The sequence below is a fragment of the Haemaphysalis longicornis genome, unplaced genomic scaffold, assembly GCF_048455015.1.
Source record: "Haemaphysalis longicornis isolate Haplotype H1 unplaced genomic scaffold, Haemaphysalis longicornis Haplotype H1 scaffold_8, whole genome shotgun sequence".
In the NCBI taxonomy this organism is placed as follows: domain Eukaryota; kingdom Metazoa; phylum Arthropoda; class Arachnida; order Ixodida; family Ixodidae; genus Haemaphysalis; species Haemaphysalis longicornis.
This window is the reverse complement of record NW_027526445.1, coordinates 165,654,482-165,670,540: the sequence shown is the minus strand read 5'-3', so window position 1 is coordinate 165,670,540 and position 16,059 is coordinate 165,654,482. Positions and strand designations below refer to the sequence as shown.

At 50.0% G+C, this 16,059-nt stretch overlaps 1 protein-coding gene across 1 annotated transcript; it reads right to left on the bottom strand.

Moving 5' to 3' along the window:
* Window positions 1-10,000: 10,000 nt before the first annotated feature.
* On the bottom strand, window positions 10,001-11,962 carry LOC144150038 (sulfotransferase 4A1-like). Its single transcript, XM_077681835.1, has 2 exons — window positions 11,769-11,962; window positions 10,001-11,001 (listed from the first exon to the last, which is right to left on the bottom strand). The coding sequence occupies exons 1-2, from the start codon at window positions 11,771-11,773 to the stop codon at window positions 10,140-10,142; spliced, it is 867 nt and encodes a 288-aa protein (XP_077537961.1). The 5' UTR covers window positions 11,774-11,962; the 3' UTR covers window positions 10,001-10,139.
* Window positions 11,963-16,059: the final 4,097 nt, after the last annotated feature.

Sequence of the window (16,059 nt, the reverse complement as noted above, 5' to 3'; positions counted from 1 at the left end):
AGGATGCCGCAAAATACAAAGTAGGTATTTATTAAGCGAGGTGCCTAATTTCAAGTGGCGGGGAGTGCGACCGTGATTATCTGGTCTTTCAGGCAGAGACATAGCAAGGGACACGGCGAAAAAAAAAATGCTCCGCAAATCGCCAGACAGTCGTTTTCCGTACGGGAAGAGCCCGCACTTCCTGACACTTCGTCTAACTTTAGGCAAATTTGTGGTTGGTTAAAGAGATGTAATTTTAGTTAGCTGTGATTACTCTTCATTTTCAAGAACGGTAATCGGTCTGCCATAATCGTTCATGAACCACTCAAATGCGGAAATTTTGGTGATGAAGTGGTAATTGTGTGCCAGGGAGCTTTACTAGTATGGTTGCACCTGTAAAGCGCAAAAAAAGCCATATTTCGGGGGTTTACGCACTGAAGCTTCACCTGGGCTACGAGGCAAGCCGTAGTGGAGAGCGACGGAAGAACACAGAACGACAAGGCGCGTACAGAGAGAGGTGACGTCAAGCCGAGCTGGCAGCAGCGGCGCTGCCTTCGCTCAGCTGCCGAGCAAGCGTGGGGTTACAAAGTTGCCATCCCACCGCTGGAAGCCAGTTACATACGGGAAGGCGCTCCCGAACCGGGCTTCGTCGCCTCCGTCATGCGTAGTAGCGTGGTGAGGAGTTGCCAGCAAAGGTTGCTGCCTTGGTGACGACGACAAGAAGCCGAAGGGAAACTTAACTGGTTTACTGCATGGCGAGAGATGAGCCGAAGCAAGGCAGGAACAATGCCCTTACGGGCGAGGTTGCAGTACAGGACTCGAGCAGAGCGACAGCAACGATTCCCTGCTCCAAAACGAATGCGGTTCTGCGCTCGAGGCAACGCGTATTTATGACCAAAGCGCTAACGGTCAAAACAGTACTCCCAGTGATTTTTGCACACGGCGCGAACATAGTACAGACACACACAATGCCTTTCCAGAGTTCGTGCAGGGTCGGTAGTAGCGGCGCACGCCGAGTCTGAGAGAGGGGGGAGAGGAGATCTCGGCTGCGGCGTCCGCGTCCTTCGGGCACGTCGCTGCACGCCGCATCTGCAGCTGCCGAAGTTTGAATCCCGCCGACATCAAGGCGCCCACGATCCGGCCGTTCCCAGGCACGTTGGCACTTGTCCGAGGCAGCTTTTTCTTAGCGTGAGCTACACTGACCGAGGTTGAGCAGTTTCGCATGGCTCCTGGAGAGGCGTGCTGCGCATGCGCGAGGAGCAGTGACGTCAGACGGCGCACAGCCATCGCCGCCACGCGCGCCTCGCCGGTCTGCGCATTCCAGAGGAGTGACGTCATAGCCGCGGAAGATGCACTGGCGCCTCCGTTGCGCAGTAGTCAAGTCAGACGTTGCGCCGGAGCCGCTTGATGGCGCCTATAATTTTGTGCGCATGCGCAGAGGCATCAGTGGGGATGTACATATAGCGGGGCGTTTGCCACTGTGGTATAGTCACGGAGAAGGAGAGCGAAAATGCTGCTCAGCGGCGCAGAAGAGCGGAGAAGCGGAACTCATCGGATGCCGAAGTAGTTGCCCGGCAATTAACGGTTGAACGTTAGAAGAACGAACAGAAGGGTAAACAGGCTGCGGAGACACAGGACCAAAGGGAGGAACATCTAGCAAAGCGGCATCGCCAGGAGGCTGTGCGGCGCTAATCCTGGACAACCAGGAAATCTAAGAATAACCAGCTGAACCTTAGCTCACGCTACGTATATCCTGACATAGCCGAGCTAAGCCACTGCTAATTTTAAATGCAGAGCATTTCAGTAACTCACGATGTCACCCGCGTTGACGTCCGTAGTCGTTGTCCGCACCCCTCCCCCTACACTATATAAAAAAAAATACTATCCGGCGCCTGGTTTCGATCCCTCGACCCTGCGGGCGGAACGCAATGTACAGGGTGCGCTACCCACTGCGCCACAAAGCCGACACAGAATGGGAGGCTACGAACGCGCCTTATATCCTTGACTCATTCAAACTACGTCAAGAAGCTGCTGATACAACGCATTCACTACCACCAACTCCCCAAACACTAAACGTTAACGCAATACACCCGCCCCCTATGCGACGCATTTACTCGAGTCCCCCTCGCGGGGAGATGGGCCCAATTTTTTTTTTTTTTTACTCACAGGGGCACTCCGCATAACTTTGCAGGACGCGCGAACATGGTAGCGGCGCACAGAATCGTAACAGTGGCCACTGTGAGATGATTAGAACGCAAAGTACTGTTGGCACGGTGTGCGAGGGGAGTGCGAGAAGCGCCGTTTCGCAGGCTTCTAAGCATGCAGATGCAAGACGCGCGCATAGGGTGGAGTCTGAAGTTTGCGAGCAAGCGGGATGGGATGCTCACGCGTCCTCAAACATTCACCAATGAAGCTTACAACATTTTTTTCTCAATGGAACTAGGCAGCACTCCAAGAATAATAATGTGCTTTGAACACTCGGTCTTCTTTAGTGGCCCTTGCGCATCGGAGCATTTTTGCACAAGCTTGCTGCGCATTAAACAATTTTTATACCTCGGCTGTGCACATTTCGGAATTACAAGCGATTTCTTTTATTAGGATCGAATAAACGAAGCCTACACCAAAGCCTCCTTGTCACAAAGCAAGAGAGGTAACACAAGATCCTGGGCAAGACAAAGTAAGTATTTATTAATCAGGCTACCCTTTCATCACAAGGGAGGCGGTGGGACCGGGATTAACTGGAGTTCTCGAGGAGAACATGAGAAAGAGGAACTGTGCGGAAAAAAATTCCTCTGGGCACTTAAGTCTGCGTAGGTAGGTGCTTCGAAGGTGAAAGCCTGGGTATACTTGTGCTACATCGTATTTACGTGTCATGCTTCGCTTTCGATTCTCTTATTTTGTCTTTGGCGTGAATTACTCCGACCGGCCTCTTTCTGCTACGCCGATTTTGCGTCCCTGTCTTCGCTTCCGTTTCTTCTTTTTACGGCGTGAATCGCGTCAACAGGCATTGCTGACAACGACAACTTCTGTTCTACCGTTGTCAACGTGCGGCGATAGCTCAGCGGTAACGCAATGGGCTGCTGCCGTGAAGACCCGTTTTGAAATTCCATCGGATCACGCGCATGTTTTGTTTGCTCTTCGGCAGGAATTTTCTTGACCAGACCACGACTTTTTCCGCAGAATGGGGGGCACTTAAATGAGTCATGCAGACCAAATACAGTTTTGTTTTATTCGAAAGATTTCGTGTTTTACAGTGCCCCCAGCGCTTGTCCGGAAGTAAACGACGCTTTATTCACTGGGAAATTTATAAATTTAGGTTAAAATTTTGATTATCCCGCCGAATCGTGCGTGCTTATGACGTCTGCAATGACATCACATGAACCGCCCTACAGCCGATTGTGGAGCCTTGTTTACCGTTAGCCAACCTAGCTGGCGCCACCATACCACGGCGGGCCGTTTTCTACCTTTGCTTTGTTTTTGACCGTATTTGTACGTGGCTTATTCTTGTTCACGTAGAAAATAATCGTTTCGCGAAACATGGTGTTCGCTCTCCAAATGTGGTCACGTAAGGCACCGTCGCTTACGCCCTTCGGCCAGTGCCGTCTGAAACAACCCCAAAGCGCCGCAGTGCTGGGCAGCCAAGATAAGCATAGTGCACGCAGTACCAACAGCAGTTGGTATCGGTCCTATGTTTACGTGTACTTTCGTAACTTCTACTGTTTACCCCGCCATTCTTACTTCTATAAAAAAAGAACGTGCTCTTAATTTAAGCGCAAATAGATCGTTCGGCAAGCCTATAAGCCCTGCCAAATTTGCGCTTGCCTTTGCCGGCCTCAGCCAATCGCAGAGCTGCCACATATGACATCATAGGTTCTGTTGCGGGAGATGAGCTAGTGGGTCGCATGTCCATTCCATTTTTCCCTAATTATATTGCTTATTAGAGCAAAATTTACGTTAAAGGGGGTGTCAGTATGGTACTAACGAGGTAATCTTTCGAATGAACAAAACTTCTGTTTTGTCTGCATGGCCTTTCTCCTTGAAAATCGTTTTGCGCACGAGAAGCGTTTGGGCTTTGTAACACTTCGCCTAACTCTAGCCATACTTGTTGTTGAATAAAGACACTCATCATTTTAATCAACTGTGATGATTACTCTTTGTTTTAAAGGGGCCACGAAGACAAAATACAAGTTGGGTTTACTAATAAAGCTGGTTTTTTTTTTCGATAACAACAATGCCAATTCTATCGCCAACTTCACCAAATGATTGAGATATTAAAGAAACATTTTCAACAGTGGTGACTCCCCAGCCACTCTCCGGCAATTTTTCTATGACGTCACAGATGCGTGTGCGATTGGCGTCCGCCGATATAAGCCGCCTCCAAAAACAAGACTTGAAGGTTGTAATGGGCCCCAGTTCCGTTTGATTGTATCACTTGCTAACGCGCAGTTAACACACTGATGAAAATTCTTTTAGTGCCGGTCCATAACACGTCACTCCTGCCCATATTACGTTGCTATGGCGCGAAATTAAAAGCTAGCTGTTGATTGTTTATTGCGTTGTTCGGTTTAAGAACGTCTTTCCCTGTTGGTAGGGGGCTAAGTAAGCTACCGCAGTGTAGTTCTTTCGAATAGAACAAAGTTGTATTTTGTCTTCATTGCCCATTTAGGAATGGAAAATTTGCGTAGTATAGTCTTTGATGGGCTACCCTAATGCCAAAATTTGGATGCCTGTATGTCACTCGAGAACCGCCACAAAATATTAGTCTGCTCACTGACCCACTGGGAATTGGCAGGTAAGCGTTCGGGGAAGGAAAGGGAATGCACAGAGAGAGAGAGAGAGAGAGAGAGAGAGAGAGAGAGAGAGAGAGAGAGAGAGAGAGAGAGAGAGAGAGAGAGAGAGAGAGAGAGAGCATAACTTTAATGAAGACCAGCGATGTTAGCAGAGCCGTAGAGCTGGCTTGCTACGCTAGATGAGAGAAGAAAAACAAAAAGAAAGAAAAAGAAGAAAAAAAAATGAAAACGAAAAGATGCCATTTGATGCGCCCAAAATTTTCAATCGCAAAACTCTATTCAGTTCTGTGGTCCGAAGAAACTCCAAGAGAGCTTTGATTGCTCGTGTAGACTAACTGGGACCCGACCAAGGACCCGAAACAGCCCTCAGCTCAAGTCCCGCACCAAGCTGCCTGCACAAAGATAATATGAGTTTCTGTCTGTGCACGGTGTACTTCGGACACACGCATATAACATAATGAATGTCTTCTCGGAAGTCACATGTGCAACGAAGAGGTGAGGATTCCTGCTGGATTTTCTACAGGTAATGCCCCGTGTAGGCCACATTCAAGCGCAGCCTGTGCAGAATGGCTTCCTCGCACTTGCTAAGTCCAGGTGGCATTCTGAAGATCACTTGGGATCAATCGCGTGAAGAGGTGAGTACTGCTTCCTTGCATCAGTCCAGATAGACATCTGTGCTTTCCATGCGGTTGATGAGGCGAGTATTGCCGCATCCTTCATCGAGGGGAACCGAAATTCATAAGGTGAGGCAATGGATGAGGAAGAGGGAGAAGAGGACGGGAAGAAAGAGTGTATAGCGCGAGGCTGACGGGCAGGGGAGGACACGGAAGGAAGTGGTGGAGTAGCGCTGGGGGTGTACGATTAGAGTCCATAGCGAGAGAGAGAGAGAGAGAGAGAGAGAGAGAGAGAGAGAGAGAGAGAGAGAGAGAGAGAGAGAGAGAGAGAGAAGGAGAGAGAGAAGGAGAAATATAGTCAATTTAATGAATGGAAGGCACAGAGAGGTCCGCCTGATCGTATAGGCTCTGGCCTACTACTGTGTGTTTGTGAGGGAGGAGAAAGGGAGAAAAGAGCGTAGATAGAGGGTGGTGACACTTTTGCCGATCGTGAGGTTGTGATGAGAGTATACGTATATACAAAAGACGCCTATACCATGTGCAATACATGTTCAATGGCTCACCACAATGAGCTCGGGCTACAATCTAGCTGCCATACCACTGTGCTTCAAGAATTTCAGAACTGCCTTGAACGCCTTGTTTGAACAAAGCGGGTCTGGCCATGGTCCCAGCTGGACATCCTCAGCCAATGCCCGATTATCTAACCGGAACAACTACGTGGCTAACTTTTCACAGTGGTGCTCGTAGCAGGGACAGTTGCACACTACATGTTCATATTCTGTAGTATGTGACACATTTCACAGTCGAAGTCACTCGTACCGCCGATGAGGTGTTGTTGGAGTCGGAGGAACATTATTAATGAAGAATACTTTGTGGTTGAAATTACGCGGAAGAAGTGGTGTTGGGCACATCACGTAATGCGTATAACGGACTACAGATGGACCATCCGTTTAACTAACCGGTTGCTAACGGACTGTAACGAAGTATAATTCGTTACAGCCCGTTGGCAACCGATACTAGCAGACCAAGGTCTCGATGAATGTAACTCGGAAAATTGGGGGGTCGAGAATGAACAAGGCAAACTCATAACAGAAGTGGCTGGGAATGCCTGCGAAATTCCTTCACCCTGCCGTGGATACAAACAGGTGATGGTGAAGGAGGAGAGTGGGAGACTAAAATAATTTGCGTCCGTGACGCGGAAGGAATGAGGGAATATGAGTGAAGTGGAAAGGGAAGTGGTGGAGGCGGAGTAGAATGGAGCGGGAAAAGGGGAGAGTAGGGTGAAAAAGAGTAAAAAGTGCAACTTGAGAGGGTAGGGTCGGAGGGGAGATGAAGGTGCGAAAAAGTGTAGTGGGAAGGAGAGAGAGCTCTTGGAATTGAATGACGTCGGGGAGGAGGAGCGCGGTTGGAGTGGGGAAAGTGTGAGGAGGGGAGAAAAGAAGTATAATTGGAGATGGTGATGATATTAAAAGATGAAAAGGAAAGAGGAGGAGGAAAAGTTATAGAGGGGAAGCAGGGGGAGAAAACACGTGATTGACATTTAAAATGGGGGAGGGGGTAGGTGAAAGGTAACCCCGACTCCGGCTCAGATAAAGCCGAACGCCACGGAAGCGGCCTCAGCTCTGGCAAGCAACAGGAGCTGGTCTTTGAGTGAGATGCTATGTAGGATCAGCCAGGCAAGAAGACGAAAGCGAAAGCAGATGGTGCTGTTTTTGGTGCCTTCTGTTTCTGCCTGCGTTGCATGCCTGGTTCCTTGTACACGTTTTCTGTAGGTCCGGTTCGGAAGAGTCGTGGCGGATGTGATGAGCGGGGTTAAGGAACCGGGAAAGGAGCCGTCGTGAGACCCGGGGTACGGATGCAGAGCCAGACCGCAGGCTCCACGTTCCGTCGTATACCCGGGCTCACCCGTGCTCGGGCTCATGACGACGGAAGTTGCCCCTGGGCCTCATCACCACCCAGGCTAGCTGTTACTACGCCTGGCGCAAAGAGTGCGTTGCTGCGAGTATTTTGAACCGGAAGTGAGTCGCTTCGGTGATTTGTCGGAATTAATCTGCTTGTAAACTTCTGCAGCGACGACAAACAACCTACTTGGATAAAGTAGACGATGTCACGCATTAAGCGCAGTCTCCTCTCAAAACGCGCGCGTGCGTTGATATCCGGGTTCGTTTATTCGGCGGAGTGATACCCTGCATGAGGTATTGCCGGGCTTAACTTGTATGCGAGTGCAGTCGCAGAACGCACAAGCTTGCCATGGTAAAACTGGTGTAGCCTGCCTGATTGGAGGCAAGGTCAGAGGGGTATGGGAAATAGGAAGGTAAAAAAGAGTAGCGGGAGGGATGGTGTCGGGAAGGCGAATGGCGAGGTGTATGAGTGTGATGGGTAAGTGGAAATACAAGGTGAGGAGGGTGGAGAACGGGAAGGATAGAAAGAGGGGAGAGGGGAAAGGAGGAAAAAAGGCGGGAGAGGGGATCAGGAGGGATATAGGGTAGGCGAAGTGAAATAGAGGAGGGTGACAGGGATAGGATGGAGAGGGAGCGAGTAGTGCGGCACTGAGAGAGAGGGAATGACCGAGGGGAAACGTGACGGGGAGAAAAGGTGTAGGAGCAAAAGGAAAGGATACGGGATATTTGAGGAGGAGGAATGGTAAATGTTAGAGGGTAGAGGAAAAGGAGGCGGAAGGTTAGGAGTGATTGGGAAATAGGAATATGGTGAGGGCAGGAGTATAGAAAATATCTCGAAGAAGGGGAAAATAAGAGAGAAGAGAGAGAGAGAGAGAGAGAGAGAGAGAGAGAGAGAGAGAGAGAGAGAGAGAGAGAGAGAGAGAGAGAGAGAGAGAGAGAGAGAGAGAAAATGGTTTAATGATACTGACGAGGTTTGTCCAGCAAAGAGACTGACATGCTACGTCAGGTGAAAAATGGAAAGAGTCAGAAAAGAAAGAAAAAAAACCAAGAAAAGAAAAATTAAAGCAAGAAGGAAAGATAGAAATAAGGGGGAAATAAGATGGTGAAGGTAGGATTCAGGCACGGATAGTAAACAGAGGTGGGGAGAAGAGAGGTAAACGTGAGGAAGGAAGGAGAGTGGAGGAGTATGGTATGAGGGGTGCCAAAATGACAGTGGAGGAGGCGTTACATTGCCGAGGAGGCAGAGAAGCTATCGTCTTTCGACGTCATTTGCCGCGAAGCAAGCGGTTAACACACGCCACTTACCCCTTGCCCAGGCAGGAAGTAGCTCAACATTGAATGAAGTCTACGAGCAACATGCAATGAGCGCCGGCTTTCTTGCTTGCTTGACGAACGAGACGGCTCCTTTTGGGGTTTTATGCATTCGACGGCCTTGAAGTTAGCCGTCACATCTTTTTATCTTAAAACATGATGCATGCCGGTTCCCTAGAAAACGAAGTTAGGGCAGCCACAACTCCAGTTGTGTGAAAGATTATGCTCCTCGCAAGCGCTACACGACGTCCAGAACAGCGCCGTTAGTGAAGAATAACGTCTCCCAGTAGTGGTCCGCCGTTGCCTAGGTGTGCGCGGCCGGTGTCAATCGTCATGCGCACAGGCTTTTATTTTTTCGCCTTCATCGGGCAGGTGGGCCACGCATAACTACTCGTGCAGCCGGTAAAAGGCTTGTCTATAACACAGCGTTCGTACTCTCAGCCCTATCGTGCCCCGCCGGAGCGGGATTTGAATAAAACTGCTGCGGAAGTATGAAGTATTAACCCTTCGCTTTTGCCTCCGACATGTTTGGAACGAGTATGTTTCGGCAGTTTTCGGATGTAGCTGGTTGAAGTTGAAATCGCTGTTATAGACAAGCGTTTTACCGGCTGTACGTCAGTGCTTACCCGTTGACCGTGGTGGTACGGGAAGGGCATCTGTGCATGAGCCCCTTTAATAAAGTGTTTTAACGAGCGTGCGTGCGCGCGTGCGTTAAGCGCGTTTGTTACCCAACCCTCTGGAGCGAAACTGCCAGAAACCTCGCGGAGCATTAAGTCGTGAAGCCGTTACAACGCTTCCCTCTGCCCATAATTATGACGGAAAATTGAGCGTACGGCAATACGCACGCAACTCGTACACAGAACATCAATATTCAATCAGCGAAGTATGGGTTTATTTCCCGCTCGCAGATGAGCCAGAATCAATTTGGTTAGATATTTACACTGGCTTTCGATCAATCATCACCGTTCGAACAGCAACGACGTGCTTGCGTTAGCGGCTCCAGGTTGTTCTCATTATTGCCTGGGAATTCTAACGATGATATTGTTACGGGATGGCAAGGACTTCTCAATTTCATTTTTACGGCCTCATGGCAACACCTTAGTATGGCACCTCTACTTCACTATGACGAAAAGGCCCGATAGGTATGAAGACCCCGGCTAATATCCACCCGTATTCAAACTGCTTTTACTATGGCGAACATTACCAGGCAATCGGTGTCGTCCGAACAAGTTTCTTGACGTAATATCCGCTGCACCCCAGTTGTATACATCTCAGGAGTCCGAAATCCCCCGTCCCGACATTATTTCTTTGAGTCTACGTGTGGGTGGAAAAGGGAGAACTCCACCTTTCAGCTAGGTCCACACAGTCACGTCCCTCCGCTGTTGGAAAGCATTACTACAACGGTAGCTGTGGGTACGAAAGATATACGGCGTAAGCACATACAGTCTTATCACAGTGTCATCTCAAATGTACACAGTCTTGTCACGGTACTTAACGTGACTGCTCCTCGCTGGTGTCCGTCAACTCGACTTGTTGTTCGTGCGCTAAAGGAAATCCTCCCACACACCCAGCAGCTCAGTGTCTGCAAGCTTTTCCTTCGTCATGTCCGACAGACAGCGGTGCTGCTGCTTCGAGAAAAACTCCTTGTAGCAGCCGACCATGCCCTTGGCGACCTCTTCTTCCAGGTGGATCCTCCCGGCCACCGTAGCCTCCAACCCCGTGTCCCTCGCGACTTGAGCGAGGGCATCCGCGCTGGCGCGAACGCTCAAGAAGTCAGCGACCAGCTTCACCGTTCCCAGCGGGTCCCTCCTCATGGTCTCGTAGCAGAGCAGCAGGACCTGCGGGTCGTCCTTCCGGTCGTACCAGGACAGGACGTGGTCGAAGTAGTCGCCGAAGGCCACCTCGCCTCGCGTGAAGCACTCGAAGAAGTCGTCGAAGGTGCCTTCGTAGCTCTTGCCCAGGTGGACGTAGTTGGAGGCGCACACGTCGAACGGGTTCCTCAGCACGACAACGTGCCTGGAATCTGGACCGGCGGGGCTGAAGGCGTACGGCAAGTGGTGCTTGACCAGCCGGGGCGCACCCTCTTTGACGCAGACGGTGTCGGCGTCGACGACCTCGATGCAGGGGAACTCCTTCGTGAGGAGCGTGTGGAAGTCTGGCAACGGCGAGCCCTGGTGGAAGAGCGACCAGATGATGTACTGCGCGAGGGTTGAGCAGGAACGAGGGTAGGAGCCGACGAAGATGTCTCCGGGCAGAGGCTTGAACCAGAGGACCTTGCGAATCTTCTCGCGGTCGAACTCGTTCTGCTGCAGAAGGAGACCCTGGACGTTGAAGAGGTCCACCTTCTTGTAGGAGACCTCCGCGTGCCGAGCGGGCGGAGGAGGGCAGCCCCGGTGATCGTCAGCCCTGGTGTGAACGACAAAAAAAGGGAGCGTTGGCAAACGAGGTCCGCTTTAAAGCTTGCCCAAGCACTCAATTAAAACTGCAGATGGCATCTATATCATTACTTTGCTATATCTCAGTTCGGAGAAAGATAAAACCGCTGACGTGTATAAAACCGCTGACGCTGATAAAACAGCTATCACGTGCCTGAACCGAAGAGCTGCTTTACCCTGCGCATAGTTTTACGTGAGGTAGTTCAGAGTATTCTTTACGTCTTGAATTGAACAGCTACTTTACCCTGGGAATAGTATTACGCGAGATAGTTAAGATAGATACGTCAGATAGATCACCAGGGTAATAGCTTTTTTTAAATTTTAAATCCGTATTTTATAGAATATTTTCAAATCAGATTTTCCCCGAAATGCGTGTGAACGTTATCTCCTCATTAATTAAGAGTACTTTTTTTACGCACGCTTATATTTAACGTGCGCTACTAGCCGTCAGTAATTCTGTCTATCTAGCTGTCAGAAAGGCCGCGGTAGAGTACACGCGTGCTGCAAATTTAGTGCTCTTAACACGCGCCGAGCTATATATATATATATAGAGCTAAACGCGGGGAAAAGGTGCGTTCACCGCCCCTAATCTTGGCTGACCACCAGCTGACATTCCGCAGCACGGAACACGTTAATGACTTCTTTCCCGCGGCCTAGCAAAAACCCCGCGTGTCTACCAAATTTCTTTTTCTGGACTTACTTAAGGCAACCCAACGACAGAAACCAGCGGATACTCACGGCATCGTTCAAGGCGTCGCGTCCCCCGCAGGACGACCGGACAGCTGCCGAAGAATCCGCGCGCAATTCCAGCAGTATCGTGACGGCGCGAGCGCGCGAGTATCACCCGACCGGCAAACAGTTGGCTCAATTCTCAACTAGGAGGTCAGCGCCAAGCACCAGACAGCGGCCTTGGCTGCGCCGCGCCAGCGTCTAGAGCGGCTCTTGGGATGGGGCAACGGGAGGAGGAAGAGAGAAACAAAACTAAAAGGCACAAACACGGGGCGTCACGTCAGCGGGCCTGTAAGCGGCCCCTGAGGCAACGCGGGCCTGATAAGGTAGGCCTCAGGGACGCGCTCTCGCCCTCTATTTTTCTTCCAATCAAACACTGACTGTTGCTAGCAGGCGACTCAAAGCGGGAAAAGAAAATTATCAGAAGGAAAAGGAATTACGAAAGAGCAATGAGACCTAACGACAGCATAAGCGACGCGGTTCAACATTCATTACGGACAGAAAACCAAAAGCGAAGGGATTATTTGTACTTTTACACTAGCCAGCAAAGGACGCGGCTTCGCATCCCGCCGGCGGGAGCTTTTACTCACAACTTTTGAAAACTACCCCACTGCCCGATTGCTGAACCCATCCTCCTCTCTTTTGTTTTTACTTTTAGTTTCGGGATGGCTTTTTAGGCTTCCTCTTTTAATGCCAAAGAAAAAGGGAGGTGAGGGGGGTCGTTCGATTGAGTGGATTTTTTTTATTATTTTTTTATTATTATTTATTTGCACGGGCGTAGGCTACTGCGATTTTGCTCGTGCTCGCTACGTTGCTCGCGTCACTGTACATCGGCCGCTTCAGGCAGCAAAACAAAGCGGTCGCTCCCGACCGTGACGTAGACCACGGGCTTTATCGTGTATGCGGCGTTGACCGGAGGCGAGGGCGTGCGGGGAATAGCGGATAAGCGCAACGGCCGTTTCCGTGGGACGCCCTGCCCTCACGTGTTGGCCTCTGGCGTGATCAAAAGCTGTCGTGCGAGGAGGGCCCCCTCGCGAGAGACGTTCGCGCCACGGCAGGGACGTTTACGACGCCGGGTGACCGCACGTCTTATCGTCGTCTCCAGAGCTCACGTATCGCTGTCCTTTGCACTGTACAATTGGCGGCAGCTTTGCGGAGGCAGCAGGCACTTCGGGGGCCGATACCGAGATAAGACGAGTGCATCTTTTCGCACGGCGGTTGGCATCGTCTGGACGCACAGCAGCCAATGCGTGAACTGGATAGCCGAGTTTTCGCACCAATCTGCCACAAAACGTATTCCATTCCCATCACTGACTTGTTCGTTTTGTTTCCTGATGATTTTTTCGCAGGTCATTCAAGTCGACCGGCGTGCATGCACATGCACAAACAGGAATGTCGAGGCGGTGCACATGGTTTCCCCAAAGAATGAAAGCCGTATAGTTTCAAAACAAGCGGACCCAAAACGCCGGAGAGACTTAAGAAGATCTTTGGAAAATAACGCGGCACTAAAGACTGCACTAAGTCCATGGTTAAAAACGAAACGTAGACTACAAGAGGTTACTAACTACTGTTCACTTGCCAAATACATTTTGAAAAGCACAATGGGTGAGCGGAAACGAAATGTCCCGCATTACGATTCAAGACTGAATTGTAAATCACGCTCCGCGGGTTCTTCCAAAAGGCTTTAGCTGTTATTAAGCAGTCGCAAGCAAACCGCCACTGCTCGATAACGGTAAAGGGTTAACAGGGTGTGTGTGTGTGGGGGGGGGGGGGGGGGGGGGGGGGGTGGAATGCAGAGCGCTTTTGGCCAGAACGTCACTTTGACTTGGCCAGAAAGGTCAGCAAAAATTAGCTGGAGCTCAAGCGACAACCTGAGAGAGATGCAATGGCGAAACTCGATGCAACCTTTATCACACACAAAAAAAAAACAGCGCGAGAAATCGTCATAATTGTTATCGAAGATAGCTCAATAGGTCTATATCAATGAAGACTGCGAACGTTATGAGTATGTTCTTACTGAAACAGTTACGAGTAATGCAAATCCAAACTACGAGTGCAGTTATAACGCCGAATCGTGTGCATAACCAAGGCTATATACGGCCAGCCTGACGTTCATTTCTACGCTGTTTTGGAAACGACTACGCAGCGCTACGACAACGCTTTCCAAGCGGGCGGAGCTTTGTGCGGGTGTCTCAACAGCAAGATGCATCCGTGCTACTCCTGCCTGGTGGCGTTAAGTATCCGCTGCTGCCGCGGAAGCCAATTACCGTGCATATTTCAAGGGGCAAGGCGCGCTACATTCTGTTGTGGCATCGTCTGTCGGCTGCAGCTCATGGAGGAAAGAATACTGATGAGATTCCCTTATAATATCCCCAAGCGGATTACAAAAAATGAGGCGGATGTGACGTCATTTTAAGGAGGAGGTACATTGACAGTGTTGCTTAATTTTGTTTACACCTGAGGCGGCTAAATCTGGCGAAATACCACGGACAATTTTTACGGCGATTAGACATATCTACGAGTGTGAACGATATAAGCGGCCAAGAAGGCGAGTACGGCCGCTTTCCAAATGATTTTGCGGCGTCAGCAGGTTTATTCAGCGTTCGCGTGCTCTGGCGTGCCTCATGATTTGGTCTTTGAACGGAAGTAGCGGCGGAGAAGGCGAGGCGCAGAAGAGGAGAATCGGAAAGGGTAGTGGGCCCTGTGGCCATCCTAACACTGCGGGAGCAGCTCAACCAAATGTGACGTCGGCGTCTCTTCCGAGTATCCTTTCCTCCATGCGGCAGCCATTTTAGCGTCATATGTGATCCCGACGTTGTCGAAGGTTTTCATTTTCAAGGCCACCTAGGCCAGCTCGTGTGCGCGCATAGCAACGATGCAAGATGGGAGATTTCCTCCTCTACTAGCTGCTCGCACGTGCCTAACGGGCACGTGCGGTCTCTTCGTCGAACAGGAAAGCTCGGCGAGCACTCGGCCGTCGGAGATCACGCCCCCTTCTCCTGTAAAGCGACAAATACAGGAATATCGGTGCTCACAGTAGCCAACTGCCCATACGAATGGCTTTTGCCATTAGACAGGTGCAACGTCCTGGCTCATCACAGTTCTTTCAGAAGTAAATACTCTGGAGTTATTCAGTGCACTGCAAAGTATTTTCGCACAACTAATACTGAAGATGAAGGCTTTTGTGCTGCTGAGCACGAGGTCGCGGGTTCGATTCCGGCAGCGGCGGCCGCTTTTCCGATGGAGGCGAAAAGCAAAAACGCCCGTGTGTTCGAGATTTCGGCGCACGTTAAATATCCTCAGGTGTGCAAAATTAATCCGGAGCACACCACTACGGCGCGCCTCATCGCCTGCGTTGCGTCGGCGCGTTAAACCCTACAATCAATCAATCAATCAATCAATCAATCAATCAATCAATCAATCAATCAATCAATCAATCAATCAATCAATCAATCAATCAATCAATCAATTAATCAATCAATCAATCAATCAATCAGATTATAAAAGGGAAAACAGCGCAAACTCAGACAAGACACAAGAAGAAGGAGGTGACAAACACGAGCGCTCGTCACCTCCTCCTTCTTGTGTCTTGTCTGAGTTTGCGCTGTTTTCCCTTTTATAATCATGAACCAACTCGCCCAAGCCCTAACCCTTGCAAGCTTTATTTCTAGTACAATGGGCTCTTTTAATTGTTTCCTAGTGGACCAGCGCTCGTGTTTGTCACCTCCTTCTTCTTGTGTCTTGTCTGAGTTTGCGCTGTTTTCCCTTTTATAATCATGAACCAACTCGCCCAAGCCCTAACCCTTGCAAGCTTTATTTCTAGTACAATGGGATCTTTTAATTGTTTCCTAGTGGACCAGCGCTCGTGTTTGTCACCTCCTTCTTCTTGTGTCTTGTCTGAGTTTGCGCTGTTTTCCCTTTTATAATCATGAACCAACTCGCCCAAGCCCTAACCCTTGCAATCAATCAGAGCCATGGAAACTATCAACTCCTGGCAAAGCAATGCAGCGCAGCTTCCGCAGTTGCTACTTCTCAAGATGAAGGACAATGCATTCCAAGAAAAGGACACTCTCCCCAACCGAAAGGCTCCACGAAAGGGGCACACTTCGTGTAACGTATTTTGGCTTGAATAACTAAAGCAATGCATTTCCACAAGCTTTATATGTATGGGAAGTAACTTCTGACAGCGAGTTACAGTGGCTAAGGCGTTGTACTGTTGTACCGAAGGGCGCAGGTTCTATCCCCGCCGCGGTGGCTGCTTTCATGGAGATGAAAAGCAAATACGCCGATGTGTCGAGAT